Source organism: Octopus sinensis, linkage group LG16 (genome assembly GCF_006345805.1).
Source record: "Octopus sinensis linkage group LG16, ASM634580v1, whole genome shotgun sequence".
NCBI classification, from domain to species: domain Eukaryota; kingdom Metazoa; phylum Mollusca; class Cephalopoda; order Octopoda; family Octopodidae; genus Octopus; species Octopus sinensis.
In genome coordinates this window covers 55534078-55550012 of record NC_043012.1, presented here as the reverse complement: position 1 = coordinate 55550012, position 15935 = coordinate 55534078, and the positions used below count along the sequence as shown (strand labels likewise).

The window sequence follows — 15935 nt, the reverse complement described above, 5'->3', positions numbered from 1 at the left end:
ACGTAAACACACCATCATCGATTGTCAAGCGATGTTGGAGGGGCAAACACAGACACACAAACATATACATATACATATACAACGGGCTTCTTTCAGTTTCTGTCAACCAAATCCACCCACAAGGCTTTGGTTAGCCTGAGGCTATAGTAGAAGACACTTGCCTAAGGTGCCACGCAGTGGGACTGAACTCGGAACCATGTAGTTCGTAAGCAAGCTACTTACCACACAGCCACTCATATATATATATATATAAATACGACAGGCTTCTTTCAGTTTCCTTCTACCAAATCAACTCACAAGGCTTTGGTCGGTCTAAGGCTATAGTAGAAGACACTTACCCAAGGTGCCATGCCGTGGGACTGAACTCTGAACCATGTGGTAGGAACGCAAGCTTCTTACCAAACAACCACGCCTGCGCCTATATGTGTAAAATAGAACCAAAGTATGAACAAGCAAACAACTGGTATGATATATTATGACACGTATACAGCAATCCCTCGACTATCGCGGGTGTTACGTTCTAAAACCCCACGCGATAGGTGAAAATCCGCGAAGGAGAAACAGTACTATACTGTATATGTTTAGGTGTAGCATGTTTGAACGATAGCGTAGAGCTTGAAATAAATTCAGTTTTACACACAAATGCAAAACAATACCACACACTCGCCTCCCAAATTTCGTTTTCCATACAGTATGTGCGATTCTTTGTTTACTCATCTACGGTACACTAAGTATTTTCTTTTGATTAATGTGTCATACAGTACAGTACTGTATTTTTATTTATTAATTCTTAGGTGTGAAAATGCTTATTTTAACACAGAAATAATTAGAATCTAAAAAAGGCGCAGGAGTGGTTGTGTGGTAAGTAGCTTGCTAACCAACCACATGCTCCGGGTTCAGTCCCACTGCGTGGCATCTTGGGCAAGTGACTTCTGCTATAGCCCCGGGCCGACCAATGCCTTGTGAGTGGATTTGGTAGACGGAAACTGAAAGAAGCCTGTCGTATATATGTATATATATATATGTGTGTGTGTGTTTGTCCCCCTAGCATTGCTTGACAACCGATGCTGGTTGTTTACGTCCCCGTCACTTAGCGGTTCGGCAAAAGAGACCGATAGAATAAGTACTGGGCTTACAAAGAATAAGTCCCGGGGTCGATTTGCTCGACTAAAGGCGGTGCTCCAGCATGGCCGCAGTCAAATGATTAAAACAAGTAAAAGATAAAAGATCCATCGGCCGTAGAAACCCACAGTATACTAAGGAATCCGAGACATAAATTTACATATATTAGCCAGGAAAATACGCGATGTACTGAAGGCGTGATAAGTGAACCGCGATATGACGAGTAATTACTGTTTATCTAAACACGAGAGTTTAGTTATTACAAGGATATCTATTCACGAAATAACTGCAAGAGACTCCCTGGACACCTAATCCCTTCCTTCTTCGTTTTGATCTATACTCATGTAATAACACGTTTGTTTATGTCATAATGTTACATGACACCATATCCTCAAGCTGTTTATATTTTATTCTATCTTATATGTTGCTTGCGTGGTAAGAAGTTTGCTTCTCAACCACATGGTTCCGGGTTCAGTCCCACTCTGTCGCGTTTGGACAAGTGTCTTCTACTAAAGCCTAGGGCCGACTAAAGGCCTTGTGAGTGGATTTGGTAAACGGTAACTGAAAGAAGCCCGCCGTATATATATATATATATATATATATATATATATATACACACATCTATGCGCGTGTGTGTCTGTTTCCCACTACTGACTGACAACCGGTGTTGGTGTGTTTACGACCCCGTAACTTGTAGTTCGGCAAAAGAGACCGATAGAATAAGTACCAGGCTTACAAAACAATAAGTACTGGGGTTGATTAATTCGACAAAAAATTCTTCGAGGTGTCCCAGCATGGCCGCAGTCAAATGACTGAAACTATATATATATATACAAAATGAGAAAATGGAGAAACATACTTAAATCAATCAATCATCAACCATCAGATAATACCCACTATCTCATTTTATATATATATATATATATATATATATATATATATATAATATATATATATATACACACATCTATGCGCGTGTGTGTCTGTTTCCCACTACTGACTGACAACCGGTGTTGGTGTGTTTACGACCCCGTAACTTGTAGTTCGGCAAAAGAGACCGATAGAATAAGTACCAGGCTTACAAAACAATAAGTACTGGGGTTGATTAATTCGACAAAAAATTCTTCGAGGTGTCCCAGCATGGCCGCAGTCAAATGACTGAAACTATATATATATATACAAAATGAGAAAATGGAGAAACATACTTAAATCAATCAATCATCAACCATCAGATAATACCCACTATCTCATTTTATATTATATATATATATATATATATATATATTATATATATATACACACATCTATGCGCGTGTGTGTCTGTTTCCCACTACTGACTGACAACCGGTGTTGGTGTGTTTACGACCCCGTAACTTGTAGTTCGGCAAAAGAGACCGATAGAATAAGTACCAGGCTTACAAAACAATAAGTACTGGGGTTGATTAATTCGACAAAAAATTCTTCGAGGTGTCCCAGCATGGCCGCAGTCAAATGACTGAAACTATATATATATATACAAAATGAGAAAATGGAGAAACATACTTAAATCAATCAATCATCAACCATCAGATAATACCCACTATCTCATTTTATATATATATATATATATATATATATATATATATACCCACATACATATATATCACGTGATTGTCCAGACTATCGAATGATATACATCACTGATCACAATGCGCTTTGCATCGTTTTAGCTTTCGAATGATGCCACCCCGCTTAGCTAAGTGAGCAGGCCAACTGTTACCCTGATTTCAGAAGAATAGTCCACCGCAGGGTTATCCATTTATAACTGAATGGACTGGACCAACGTTAAAAAAAGTGCTATGTTCATGAATACAAGGCGCTGCTTGGCCGGGAATCGAACCCACGATCTAGCAATCGTGAGTGCAACACCATAACCACTTCACACACACATATAATTTGTATTGGTTTGTTTGTCCTCGTGACTAAGCGGTTCGGCTAAAAAGGCCGATATAATAAGTAGTAGGTTTAAAAAAAAACAAACTAATAAGTACTGGGATCGATTCAAGGAATGCCCCAGCATGGCCGCAGTCCAACTGGTTGCAACAAGTGAAAGATAAAAGATATGCATACACACAATAGCAATTATGAAAGCAACGCGGAAAAAAAAAACTGTTTCAACGCTAACAAGCATATCAAGTTATTTTTTTATATGCCGTTGCGATGATGACTCATGTGTGTGCTAGTTCTTTTGTCCATATCGTCAGTTGAAAAATCGCCTTAAGCAACAATGCAAAGTGAGCGTATAGTATTGCGTCTTACAGCTTTGCCAACAATTTGTCTATGTCGATGAGAGAGAGAGCAAGAGAAAGGACAAGAGAGAGCAAGAGAAAGGAAAAGAGAGAGAGAGATTACACTGTAAACTGTCAGTTAGTCAGACAGCACAACGAATGTCATATCTTCAGCAACTGACAGCTTACAGGACAGGCGCCATTTTGACGGTCAAACACCGTCGTTATACTCTACAGTAGTATAAGCTACTGAAAGTGGTGTTCTGATATATCTCGCTCTCTGTTTTCTTGACAATAGTCATTCTCATTGCTTTTTTGTTCTTTTCTTTTTCCAACAAGTTTTTAATATCTCAGTAACGATTAAATACATAACCCATCAAACATTTCATGAAATTAATCTTATAGTTATATTTGAAGAGTTCTATTTTTTGACACAGGTAAGTTTATTTGAAAGCCATTTAGTTTTAAAACCTTATCGTAATTGTTTGTTAATTTACACGAAATAATTTGTTTCCTTAATTTGCTAAACAAAAAAAAAAAATATTGATGAAAATTTATTCCAATTGTGGAGCATTGTATCAATATGATCATTGACTATTTCGAGGCCGCCCATTTTCACCTCGTTTGACCAGTTGACGTCGGCGAACCTGTTTCTTCGTTTGACATAATCCAAATAAATGACCGGGAAAATGTCGTAATTCACTTCCACTTCTCTATTTGTATCCACCTTACCTTTTGCATCTCGTATATTTTAGTTTATTTCATATGAAGAAAATATTCCGTCATTTTTGTCAACTTCGCATGCAAACTATAAGGAACCATATTATTGTAGCAGTAGTAGGTTCGTTTTATTACTTTTAATACAATCGCGTTTTTATATCGAAAAATTACCTGAAAATTATGAATGAATAAATAAATATTCAATACTGTAAATATTGACAATTTCCTTCGTTTTTGCCAAACGTTTAGAATTTGACTACGCTGAAATCTATCTAGTTGGCTGTACCCGTTCCTCTCATAAATATGGCTTTTTATTTCCAAAAGGAACAGTATAGGTTCTATATTGTTCCTTTTGGAAATAAAAAGCCATATCTAGGAGGGGAACGGGTGTTTTCAATGTTGTTTTCAAATGCATTTGGAACAGGCATGGAAATCACAACATCTATCTTTCTCCCCCATAATACGGCAGCATATAGTAATAACAGATCTTCGTAGAAGTGTATTCTTAAATTTTCTCATAAAAATATATTATAAATATACCAGGAAAAAAGAACAATTATTTGGCGTGCAGTTGTTTTTCCCTTGTATAAATAAAAGGATTATGTCTGATGAACGTTTTTTTTAAATATTATTTTTCATGGATATTTACAATTGTTTACGGTTACATTCAAATTTTTCTGGGAGATCAGCCACCCGACCAAATTACGAAAGAATAACAAATGTTAATATGTTTAAATTTCAATTACTGTTTTAAATATATCTAGGCATTCCTTCGGTATTCGTCAAGAGAGTTTAGGATATCGAAGTATCTAAGACATAATTATTTTATTAATAATCCTAAAAATAGATATACGAAAAGAAAAAGAAGTGAGGTTTAGTAGTAACCGAGGGGACATGTGTAAGAAGCACGGGGTGTTTCCGAGGAGGTGTGTATTTAAAACAAGGATTACGAGAAATATTGAGGCGAAAACCAAATGTTTACATTCAATTTGAGAGAGAGAGAGAGAGAAAGAAAACAAACTAAAAACACATTTAGGTGACTTATAAGTATTTATTTAGGAACAACATTGAAAATATTGATTTTAATGAAGTAAACGAGAACTTTGAAAGCTTTGAGAACAAAATTAATTGTTGTATTGATGTACAAAAGTAATACTTACGAGGTCGTTTTTAAAGCCATGCTTACTACGAGGGAATAAAAACAAGGTAGTTACCACATTAATTATAAGATGTTGCAGAAATTTGGGAACAAATTCAATTTCCTGGCCGTCGTTTCATTTAATCACATCACAGAGATTCGAAATATAAATGAAAATATGGTACTACTAGCGAAGACTGGACCCGGTGCGCGCAGTAGTACCTGAAAATATATTAGCTCGAGAACAATATGATACATAAACACAATATTGAATGTTTATGGAATCGCACGGAAAGAATATTTAAAAGAATGCCACGTGGTATATGGGACGAAAAGTTTCAGCTGAACATTTTCGAATTTCTGTGGCGTGACGAAATTAAGCAAGTTTCTGATGATTCTTTTACAGAATTACATTCTAAAGTAAATGTTGTTTCTAATTAAATGAAAGTACACAATGTTTGGTTTCCGTTTCGATATTTCATGTAAGCTTTGATGTGTTTTTCTTTACATTCCTCAACTCCTCTGCATTTACCATAACAGAGAGTGAAATATAACAGTAAAGTAACAAGTGACTTCGAAGGCTGACTGTTTCAATAACAAAGGTGTATCTCGACATCACCTTTCTCACTATAATTACGGACAATAAACATATAAACGGTGTCTACTCATATATGTCCCTATTTTAATAATCATCCCTGCCATTTTTGCCCCCTAATGCTGGCTCATGACTTGTTGAGCAGGCTTGTTGTAATTAAAGGCACACCAGCAGTAACCATCCCTCATTTTTTGCCTGTGCCTTTGCTCTCTTTAAGACAGATGTTTTTTTGAAGAGGAATTTGGCAGCTTTTTCAAGCAAGTGTATGGATGATGTACGGATTTCTACTTGGACCGTTATCGCCTTTATCATCCACGCTACTAAACTTACAATGTCTCGTATATAAATATCGAACTCATAACAGGTAGCTCCTAAGCCTGTGGTTTTTAAGTGAGGTATAGTTTGTAAAGGATGTCACAAGATTTTACAAAATTTTATATCTAAATGACGCTATTGACAAAAGAACCCCCCAAAAAACTCAATATGTAGGAGTGGATGTGTGGTAAGTAGCTTGCTTACGAACCACATGGTTCCGGGTTCAGTCCACCTGCGTGGCACCTTGGGCAAGTGTCTTCTACTATAGCCTCGGGCCGATCAAAGCCTTCTGAGTGGATTTGGTAGACGGAAACAGAAAGAAGCCCGTCGTGTATATATATATATATGTATGTGTGTGTGTATGCTTGTGTGTCTGTGTTTGTTTCCCCAACATCGCTTGACAACCGATGCTGGCGTGTTTACGTCCCCGTAACTAATCGTTTCGGCAAAAGAGACCGATAGAATAAGTACTAGGCTTACAAAAAATAAGTCCTGGGGTCGATTTGTTTGACTAAAAAGGCGGTGCTCCAGCATGGCCACAGGAGATAGGGTGATATAACGGGGATGTTGAAAACCACGGCTGTTGCACCAATTGCTAGAAGTAGCAACCACATTCTTCAGTCATACCTTGAGGCAAGCATTAGCAACCTTGTTTGAGAAGCGGGCCGCATGAGACCTGGCTTATCATTAGGCGGGCCGCAATACTAAAAAAAAAAGAAAAAGAAAAACTCAGGGTATTTTTCGTTAGGCATGCCATTCAAGAAGTCCTACAAACCGCAAATTGCCTGTGCCTGTTTTAAGGGTTGATGTGTTGCTACCACGCAACACCCCACCTTTTTTCCTCTCCCTCAAAATTTCTTCGTCATGTTATGTTTTTCAACAACAGGTATTTCGATTTTGTGCCCCCAACACCCAAGAAAAAAACAGCTTTTCAAAATTTCAGTTTGGGTAAATTGGGTATATCCTGGCCCCAAATTTTGATTTCCCTTTCCCGGTGGTGCTGGAGGGATGATTTCATTCGGAAAGATTTGGGTTTACATGCAATTTAATCAACTAAAAAAGTGAAAATAAATTATAGTGAAATCCTTTGATTTTATTTATCTTTATCTCTTGTTTCAATCATTTGACTGTGGCCTAGCTGGGGCATCGTCAGAAAGAAACAATGTAAATATTTTGGTTTCCATTATTGATGTAAATTTGTTAAAAAATGGTTTATCCCTTATGTTTGAAGTCTATGCATTCATCTGATGGGAACGGTTTCTTATTTTTTTATTGTGTACAAGGGGCTAAACATAGAGGGGACAAACAAGGACAGATAAAGGAATTAAGCCGATTATATCGACCCCAGTGCATAACTGGTACTTATTTAATTGACCCCGGAAGGATGAAAGGCAAAGTCGATCTTGGAGGAATTTGAACTCAGATCATGACGGCAGACAAAATACTTATTTCTTTACTACCAATAAGGGGCTAAACACAGAGAGGACAAGCAAGGACAGACAAACGGATTAAGTCAATTATATCGACCCCAGTGCGTAACTGGTACTTATTTAATCGACCCCGGAAGGATGAAAGGCAAAGTCGACCTCGGCAGAATTTGAACTCAGAACGTAGCAGCAGACGAAATACAGCTAAGCATTTCGCCCAGCGTGCTGATGTTTCTGCCAGCTTGCTACCTGATGGGAATGGTTTCTTTCAAATTGTTGTAATCATCATCATCATTTAACATCTACTTTCCATGCTGGCATGGGTTAGACGGTTTGACACAGAGCTGGCTAGCAGGGAGCTGACTAGACTCCAACTTTCTACTTTATGAAAGTACAGCAGCTTGGAAAATTCACTTTGATCCTTCTGATTGAAAAGAATTCCTGAATTTGTTGGTGAGATCCAAGCCATGATTGACAATGGACCCTCCAAGTCAATCAGGTCCATTGCCAGGGACATAGGAGTGTCTGAGTTTCTTGTCAGGCAGGTAGTGCATGAAGACATTCAGTATTCCTCATACAAGATGAGAAAGGGACAATTTTTATCCCAAGCCATCAAGGACAAGTGGAAAGACCACACTATAAAGCTTTTGAACAAACTCAAGCATCTCATCCGACCAAACATTCTTTGGTGTTTCTCAGACAGGAAAAATGTCTACCAGGATCAGATGATGAGCACACAGAACAATTATTGGCTTGCTATGATCCCCAAAGCATGTACCAAGATTGATAAAAATCAAACATCCGATCAACATCATGGTGTTTGGAGTGATCACTAGTGATGGCAACATTATGCCTCCATTCATCTTCCCACATGGCCTCAGACTCAACATGGAGGCCTACATCTAGTGCCTGAATATCAATTTAAAACCAGTGGTCTAGCATATTAAAATCTGAAGGTTCAGAAAATTATATTACATACATATAAGAGGGATGACCACTACGTGGACAACCTTTATGATAGAAGTAGATCCGCTATGGCCTTACCACTAGGAAAGGAATGTTTTCAAGAAAATTTAGCAAACGCCAGAACATAAGCGAGCAAGACAAATGAAAAGAAACAAAAATATAGATTAATCATAGACATGTTTTGCTATCAACAGTTACGCAATTTTACTTACACAATTGTCCGTAGCTCTTTGGTATGATCATCATTGCAAATATAATTTGCAGAACTATACACAAGACGTCCGCATGAGAACTTCAGCATCATTTTTATCAAACCAGTCTCTGTGTCTGGCAGTAGCATATTCCAGTGTTTCAGCAGCACATTGAAGAACCTGGTCTTGAAAATCTTCCCATCCTGTAGTATTTTCAATGCTGGACAAGCGAGTCTGAAGCTCTCTCCTCAACACAGCATCATATATCTTGTGGACATTCAGATGCCGAGGAGTGCCAACTGGACCTCATCTCTCTTTCACTCTAATCGTCATCCGGAACTTTGCTCACACCAGACTGTGGTCTGTCCAGCATTCCGATCCATGAAAGGACTTGACATTACAAATATCACAGATGTCATGCTTGCGGATGATGACATAATCCAGCAAGTACCAAATTTTAGACCTTGGATGCATCCACGTTGTTGTGTGATCACCTTTGTGCATAAAATGAGTGCGTGCAATGTAAAGTCCATGTTTATTGCAAAGCTCCAGCAGCATGAGACCATTGCTATTCATTTTCCCTACAACAAAACATCCTAGAGAGTTCCTTGTTTGCCAATCTGTTCCAACCCTGGCATTGAAATCCTCCAGTAGAATGACTTTATCAGAATTAGGGAGTTTCCTAAGTATGGCTCTCAGCTGGGTATAAAAAATAGTTTTATCTTCATCACAACTAGGAAGTAGGTGGATAGGCACTTATTAAAGTAGCAAACTGTGCACCTTTCAGGTGCAATTGTAGAGTCATTAGACGTTGATTTATAGGAACAGGAAGCTCCTCCAATTTCTTAAGGATATCAGATCGAACTGCAGAGCCAACTCCAGCCTCTCTGCACTCTACCTTCTGCCTCCCCTTCCAAAAAATGGTGTATCCACCTCCTACTTCCTCAAGCTGACCATCACCTTCTATATGAACCTCCGAAAGTGCAGCTATATCAATGTTATAGTGCAGTACGTCTTTCAGGCCTACAGTCACTCTTGTTATCCACAAGTGTGCACACATTCCAACATGAAATGTTCAAGTTCCATCCAAATTTTATAAATAATAAGTCGCTTTGTCTTTTGTGCTAAACTGACCAGATGTAGAAAGACAGGCAATTTTTGGTTCACCTTTTCTAGAACCTCCCCAGCCTCCGAGTGAGCAATGCCCTCTCCAAACGGAGCTGCTCAGACACCCATGCAGCAACCGAATCCTATCGTTGTCTTGGGCGACAAGAAGATGACTTTATATCTAGCATGGGCTGCCTACGTGCAGGTCACTGACTACATGCTACCAACCTGTCAGGTCTGCATGCTTCACCACCTTCCCATTGTTATAGGACTTCCGAATAAGAATAAAATAAATATATACTAAAAATAAATAAATATACAAATTTATACTAAAAATAAAGATACATGTGTACTGAAAATAAAATAAATATATATAAGAAAAAAAGCAGCACATATCGAGCAGAGGTCAGAAATGCATGTGCAGTGTTTTAGGTCCAATAAGGCTTGCACAACACCTCACAGACCCTCTCCACTTTATTGACATTATCCAGAGACAAGTCAGAGAAAGATGTCTGGTGCCAATATGAGTCGCAGGCTCAGGGATGTGGGAGTGCCATGATCTCTTGCACAAACCAAAGATTCCCCTAAAATGTCCAATACCATTCCCTGCATATCTGGTTTTATATCAGTGACTTTCTTCTAGAGACATGCTTCAACAGAAGCTGAGGGATACCTCACTTCCATTGGTCTTTCAGCGTGCTGGACATCATCCCGGAATTTCTACATATCCGTGCTATTGCTATATAGCCGTTGAGCCTGCACTAGGGTCATCCAAACTTTCAAGGGTCCTTGATCACTTTCATCAGAGATGTCTTAGACACATTCTGAATGTTGGATGGACCTTAAAAACTCCAAACACACAGGTCCTGAGGACAGCTGATATCTTGAGTACTGAGGTGATGGTGCACAAGCACCGGTTATGTTGGACTGGACACCTTATTAGAATGAAGGATAGCAGGATCCCTAAGCAGATTCTATATAGGGAACTTGTTAATGGAAAGAGACCCCGGCAGAAGCCAAGACTGCGATTTAAGGACTGAGTCAAGTTGTCATTAAAGGCTTGTGATATGTAGGAAACTGACTGGGAGAGCAATGTTTTCTCAACACCACAGATGGAGGAAGCAGGGGCTCAACACCTTTGAGAAATGGCATATTCTGCATGAAAAACTTAAGCGTGCTGCTCGAAAGTGCACTGCTGGTGTGGTGAATGGGAAAAGCTTGGTTTGCAATGTTTGCAGTTGTGTGTGCTTGTCAAGAGCAGGGCTCATTAGCCACCAATGGAGCCGCAAATGCAAAATATAAGTTAGTCCTAGAGCACACAATGTTCTTGAAAGTCACCAATGGTCTTCCTCGGTCAAGACTGGATGGCCATCATCATCATCATATATATATATAAATATATATATATATATGTGTGTGTGTGTGTATATATGTAAATATATATCTATGTGTGTGTATATATGTATATATATGTAAATATGTATATATATATATATGTATATATATATATATATAATATATATATATATATATATAATATATATATATATATATATAATTATATATATATATATATGTATATATAATTATATATATATATACATACATATATATATATATACACACATATATATACATACATATATATATATATATACACACATATACATACATATACATACATATATATATATATATACACACATATACATACATACGCATATATATATATATATATATATAATTAATTAATAAGGGTGAGAGAATTAGATACTAATTTAATAGTATATCTATTCAACACCAAGTGGCCTAGTGCTCCGAGAAACCTGGATTATTATAATATTTTATAATATATTATAATATTTTTACAAAATAAATATAAGAGAGTGGTCACTATATGGCTCACTCTAGCACCAGTTAATCCAAAAGGTTTCAACCACAAAAATACATGTTTCCCATGAAAGTCATATATATATATATACACATACATACATATATACACATACATATATATATATATATATATATGTGTGTGTGTGTGTGGAGGCACATGGCTTAGTGGTTAGGGTGTCAGCACTATGATCGTAAGATTGTGGTTTCGATTCCTGGACTGATTCCTGTGATCCTTTCTAACAATTTGCGTAAGAGTCTGATGGTCCCTATCTGAAAGTCTTGGTTTCTTCTGGAGTTTTGTTTTGATGAGGAGGGTTTTCCCTCTTTCTCAAAGGCTGTCATTACTTTCGAGACAGTGCTTCTTGATACACTAACCATTTTGGTTGTTTTCGTTATGCTAGTGCCTGCCATACGAACACCAACAATTTGACCTCTTTGAAAGTCCGATAGATGTGTCATTTTAATGAATTTTAATTACCTTTTTCTGATGATATCTAAAAAAGAAACAGCAATTTTAACAAAACACTAATAATAAATAAAAAAAACAAGCTTTTGACAGTTTTATAGATATTTCAAAATTATGATACTATGATGCTAGGTGTTTCTACTATTTTGTCCAACCTTGTATATATATATAACTAATAATAATAATAATATTAGGGAATATTATTCCAAACTTACTGGGAAAAATTCAATTTAGTAATACTAAATCAAATTTCACAATATATAATATATGTATATAAATTAGAGAAGAACCAACCTTTTATCAATTTAACAATGATATAATTATATCTAATTTATATATATATAGGAACAATACACACACTGATATTATTAATAGCAGCCAGGATGAATAAAATCCTGTTTTACAAATTCATAATATATCCTTTCTATTATAGGTCAAGGCCTGAAATTTTGGGAGAGTAGGGCTAGATGATTACATCAACCCTGTGTACAAGTGGAACTTATTTCATCAATCCTGAATGGATGAAAGGCAAAGTCTATGTCAGTGGAATTTGAACTCAGGATGTAAAAATTGATGAAATGCTGCTAAGCATTTTGTCTGGCATGCTAACAATTCTGCCAGCTCACTGCCTTTTTAAAAATAATTGTTTCAAATTTTGGAAACAAGGCTGTAAAAATTTGATGGGGAGAGGTTTAGTCAATTATATTGACCCCAGTGCTTGACTGGTACTTATTTCATCAACCCTGAAAGGAAGAAAAGCAAAGTCACCCTTGGCAGAATTTGAACTCAGGACTTAAAAATAGACAAAATGCTACTAAGCATTTTGTCAGACATACTAACAATTCTGACACCTTACAGATTTATAACATATAAAATGTTGTTGTTCGTTCCTTCTCAAACGTTCCTTGGCCTATAGGTTCCCCACCTGGATGGGATGCTGGTCCGTCACAGGTGAGCTGCAAGATGCAGGAGGAAAAAGTGAGAGAAAGTTGTGGTGAAAGAGTCAGCAGAAGTTCGCCATTACCTTCTACCGGAGCTGCGTGGAGCTTAGGTGTTTCGCTCATAAACACACAGATCGCCCTCTCTGAGATTTGAACCCACGATCCTTCAACTGCAAGTCTGCTGCTCTAACCACTAGGCCATGTGCCTCCACAATATATAAAATATTATTTATAATAATATTTGCTTTAATTTTTCAGGAATTCCATTGGCATAATGGCTTCAGATTGTCTAGACCCCTTGGAAGAATGCATTTCAAAAGCCTTACCAACACAGCCTATTTCAGGTGTAAAAACTCTTGCAAAAACCCTGAGGGACATTGGCGTGGAAACTCTTGAGGACCTGCAGTATGTTGAAGCTTCAGATCTTTCATCAGTTCTGAAACCAATCCAGATACGCAAACTTCTTCAACAAACCAAACGTAAATATGTTTATATTGTTTTTAAGGAATTAAGCTCTGTATTCATATCATGTTATTGCTGTTTTTGTTTTTGTTTAGAAAACCTATGATCAAAAGTATTCCAACCATGACGAACCTATCTCTTATTTTAGTATTGAAGCATTGTATATAAGTTGGGTCCTTGATGCTGTGTGGTGGCTTAACCATTTAACATTCAGATTACTTTGTCAAATGTAATCCTTATTTATTCATACAGTTTTGAATTTAGCATACATTGTCTTGTAGTTTTAAGATTTCAATTATGTGATTGTATAATTTTAAAATGACATTGTAAGGTAGGTGTGAGTGGCCCGATTTGGTCAGTTTGATCATAAAACAGGTAAAATATTTGGGCTTCATATGGCCAGTTTAAACGCTAAAGGGTGAAGTGCCTCAGTGACTTTGAGAGCTATGTTAGAGGAACACAAGCTTTTGGTTGAGCCTTGCATGCTGGACATGTCAAAGGATAGGGGCCAAAATAATATAGACTACCTTTTCCCCAGAGGTAAAAATGGGTTTGCTTAAGGCCAACACCCCTACCTAAAAAAACACAAAGTCACAGAAATATCAAATGACAGTTCAAACCCTGCAAGATCTGGGAGAAGAATCTTGTTTCTTTTAGTTATCAATGGATTCAATGCTTTGGATAAAGCAGGGATCCAACTGGAGGGAAGCAGAAAAGACAGCCTAGGGTTGTAGAAAATGTCATTTATGGCCTATGCTCCATAGGCAGTGAAAGGGTTAATGCTAAAGCTAATAGGTGTGAGTTCAATCCATGCATTTGTCAAACAATACATAACAAAACAAACTCTAATTCTAGTGGAATAAATAAGTGACAAAACAAGTAGAAAAACAACTTGAATGAAAATGTCCTTGGAATGGACAAAGAAATGAGAACAGTCTGTCAGTGGATTTTATAAAAGATTTTATTCCAAATTCTGCAAACATTACTGAACTGGGCAAGCTTCTGAAGAAGACTGGAATTTACAATGGCTGAAACATTGTAACCATAACAACCAAATTGAAGATACTACTCTGAATATTTCAATCACTGTCCTCATAATTTAATGTCCCCTTTTCTATGCTTGCAAGGGTCAGGATGAAATTTGCTGAGGTAAATTTTCTTTAATTAGATGCCCTTCCAGTCATCAAGCATCACTTGCTTCTAAGCAAATAAATATTTCCCTTTGCCTGGCCATGTTTGTCACAGAAGTCTGGAAGCAAACAATCTCTCTTGAATCATGATGGTATTCATTTACAACCATCATGTGATATATAGACAAGGGTACACACACACACACACACACACACGCATATATTTACTACAAGTTGCTTTTAGTTTCATCTGCCAAATCTATTCACATAGTCCAGGGCTACAGTGGGATTGAATCCAGTTATGTCCATATATATAAATATATATATATATATATATATATATTATATATATATATATATACAAGATAAGAAAATGGAGAAATACATCTAAATCAAATATCAATTACCAGATAAAACTCAATCACATACTTTATTAAACCACCATATAAGAGACTGTAGGGTTAAACATAAAAAAGCAGAACAAATCATTGTACATAAAGGAATGGTTTAATAAAGTATGTGATTGATTATTATCTGGTAATTGATATTTGATTTAGATGTATTTCTCCATTTTCTTATTTGTATTAGTAATTTGTGGTAAATCATTTTACCTTTGCCCATATAATACAGTAAATGAATTGATTGCATCGCAATCCTTAACATTTATGTATTAACTCTGTTGGGTACTTCACTAGCAGTATACTGGATATATGTTATCCCATGGAGAGTTGCATTTACAACCCCTATCTCAATTTGTATATATATATATATATATAGGTGCTGGAGTGGCTGTGTGGTAAGTAGCTTGCTTACGAACTACATGGTTCCGGGTTCAGTCCCATGGCATGGCATCTTGGGCAAGTGTCATCTACTATAACCTCGGGTCAACCAAAGCCTTGTGAATGGATTTGGTAAATGGAAACTGAAAGAAGCCTGTCGTATGTGTATATATATATATATATATATATATATATATATACCACCTGTGTCGGTGGCACATAAAAAACACCATCCGAGCGTGGCCGTTTGCCAGCCTCGTCTGGCACCTGTGTCGGTGGCACATAAAATCACCCACTACACTCTCGGAGTGGTTGGCGTTAGGAAGGGCATCCAGCTGTAGAAACACTGCCAGATCTGACTGGACTGGTGCAGCTTTCGGGCTCCCCAGACCCCAGTTGAACCGTCCAACCCATGC

At 37.2% G+C, this 15935-nt stretch overlaps 1 protein-coding gene across 1 annotated transcript in view; it reads left to right on the top strand.

The window, feature by feature from the left end:
* Window positions 1-3372: 3372 nt before the first annotated feature.
* The window catches only part of LOC115220330, a 53319-nt gene continuing 40756 nt past the window's right edge, over window positions 3373-15935 (top strand). Inside the window, exons 1-2 of the mRNA XM_029790430.2 lie at window positions 3373-3826; window positions 13407-13627. Of these exons, the coding sequence (XP_029646290.1) occupies window positions 13423-13627 (205 nt within the window). The 5' untranslated portion in view covers window positions 3373-3826; window positions 13407-13422. The remainder of the gene's footprint in view (window positions 3827-13406; window positions 13628-15935) is intronic.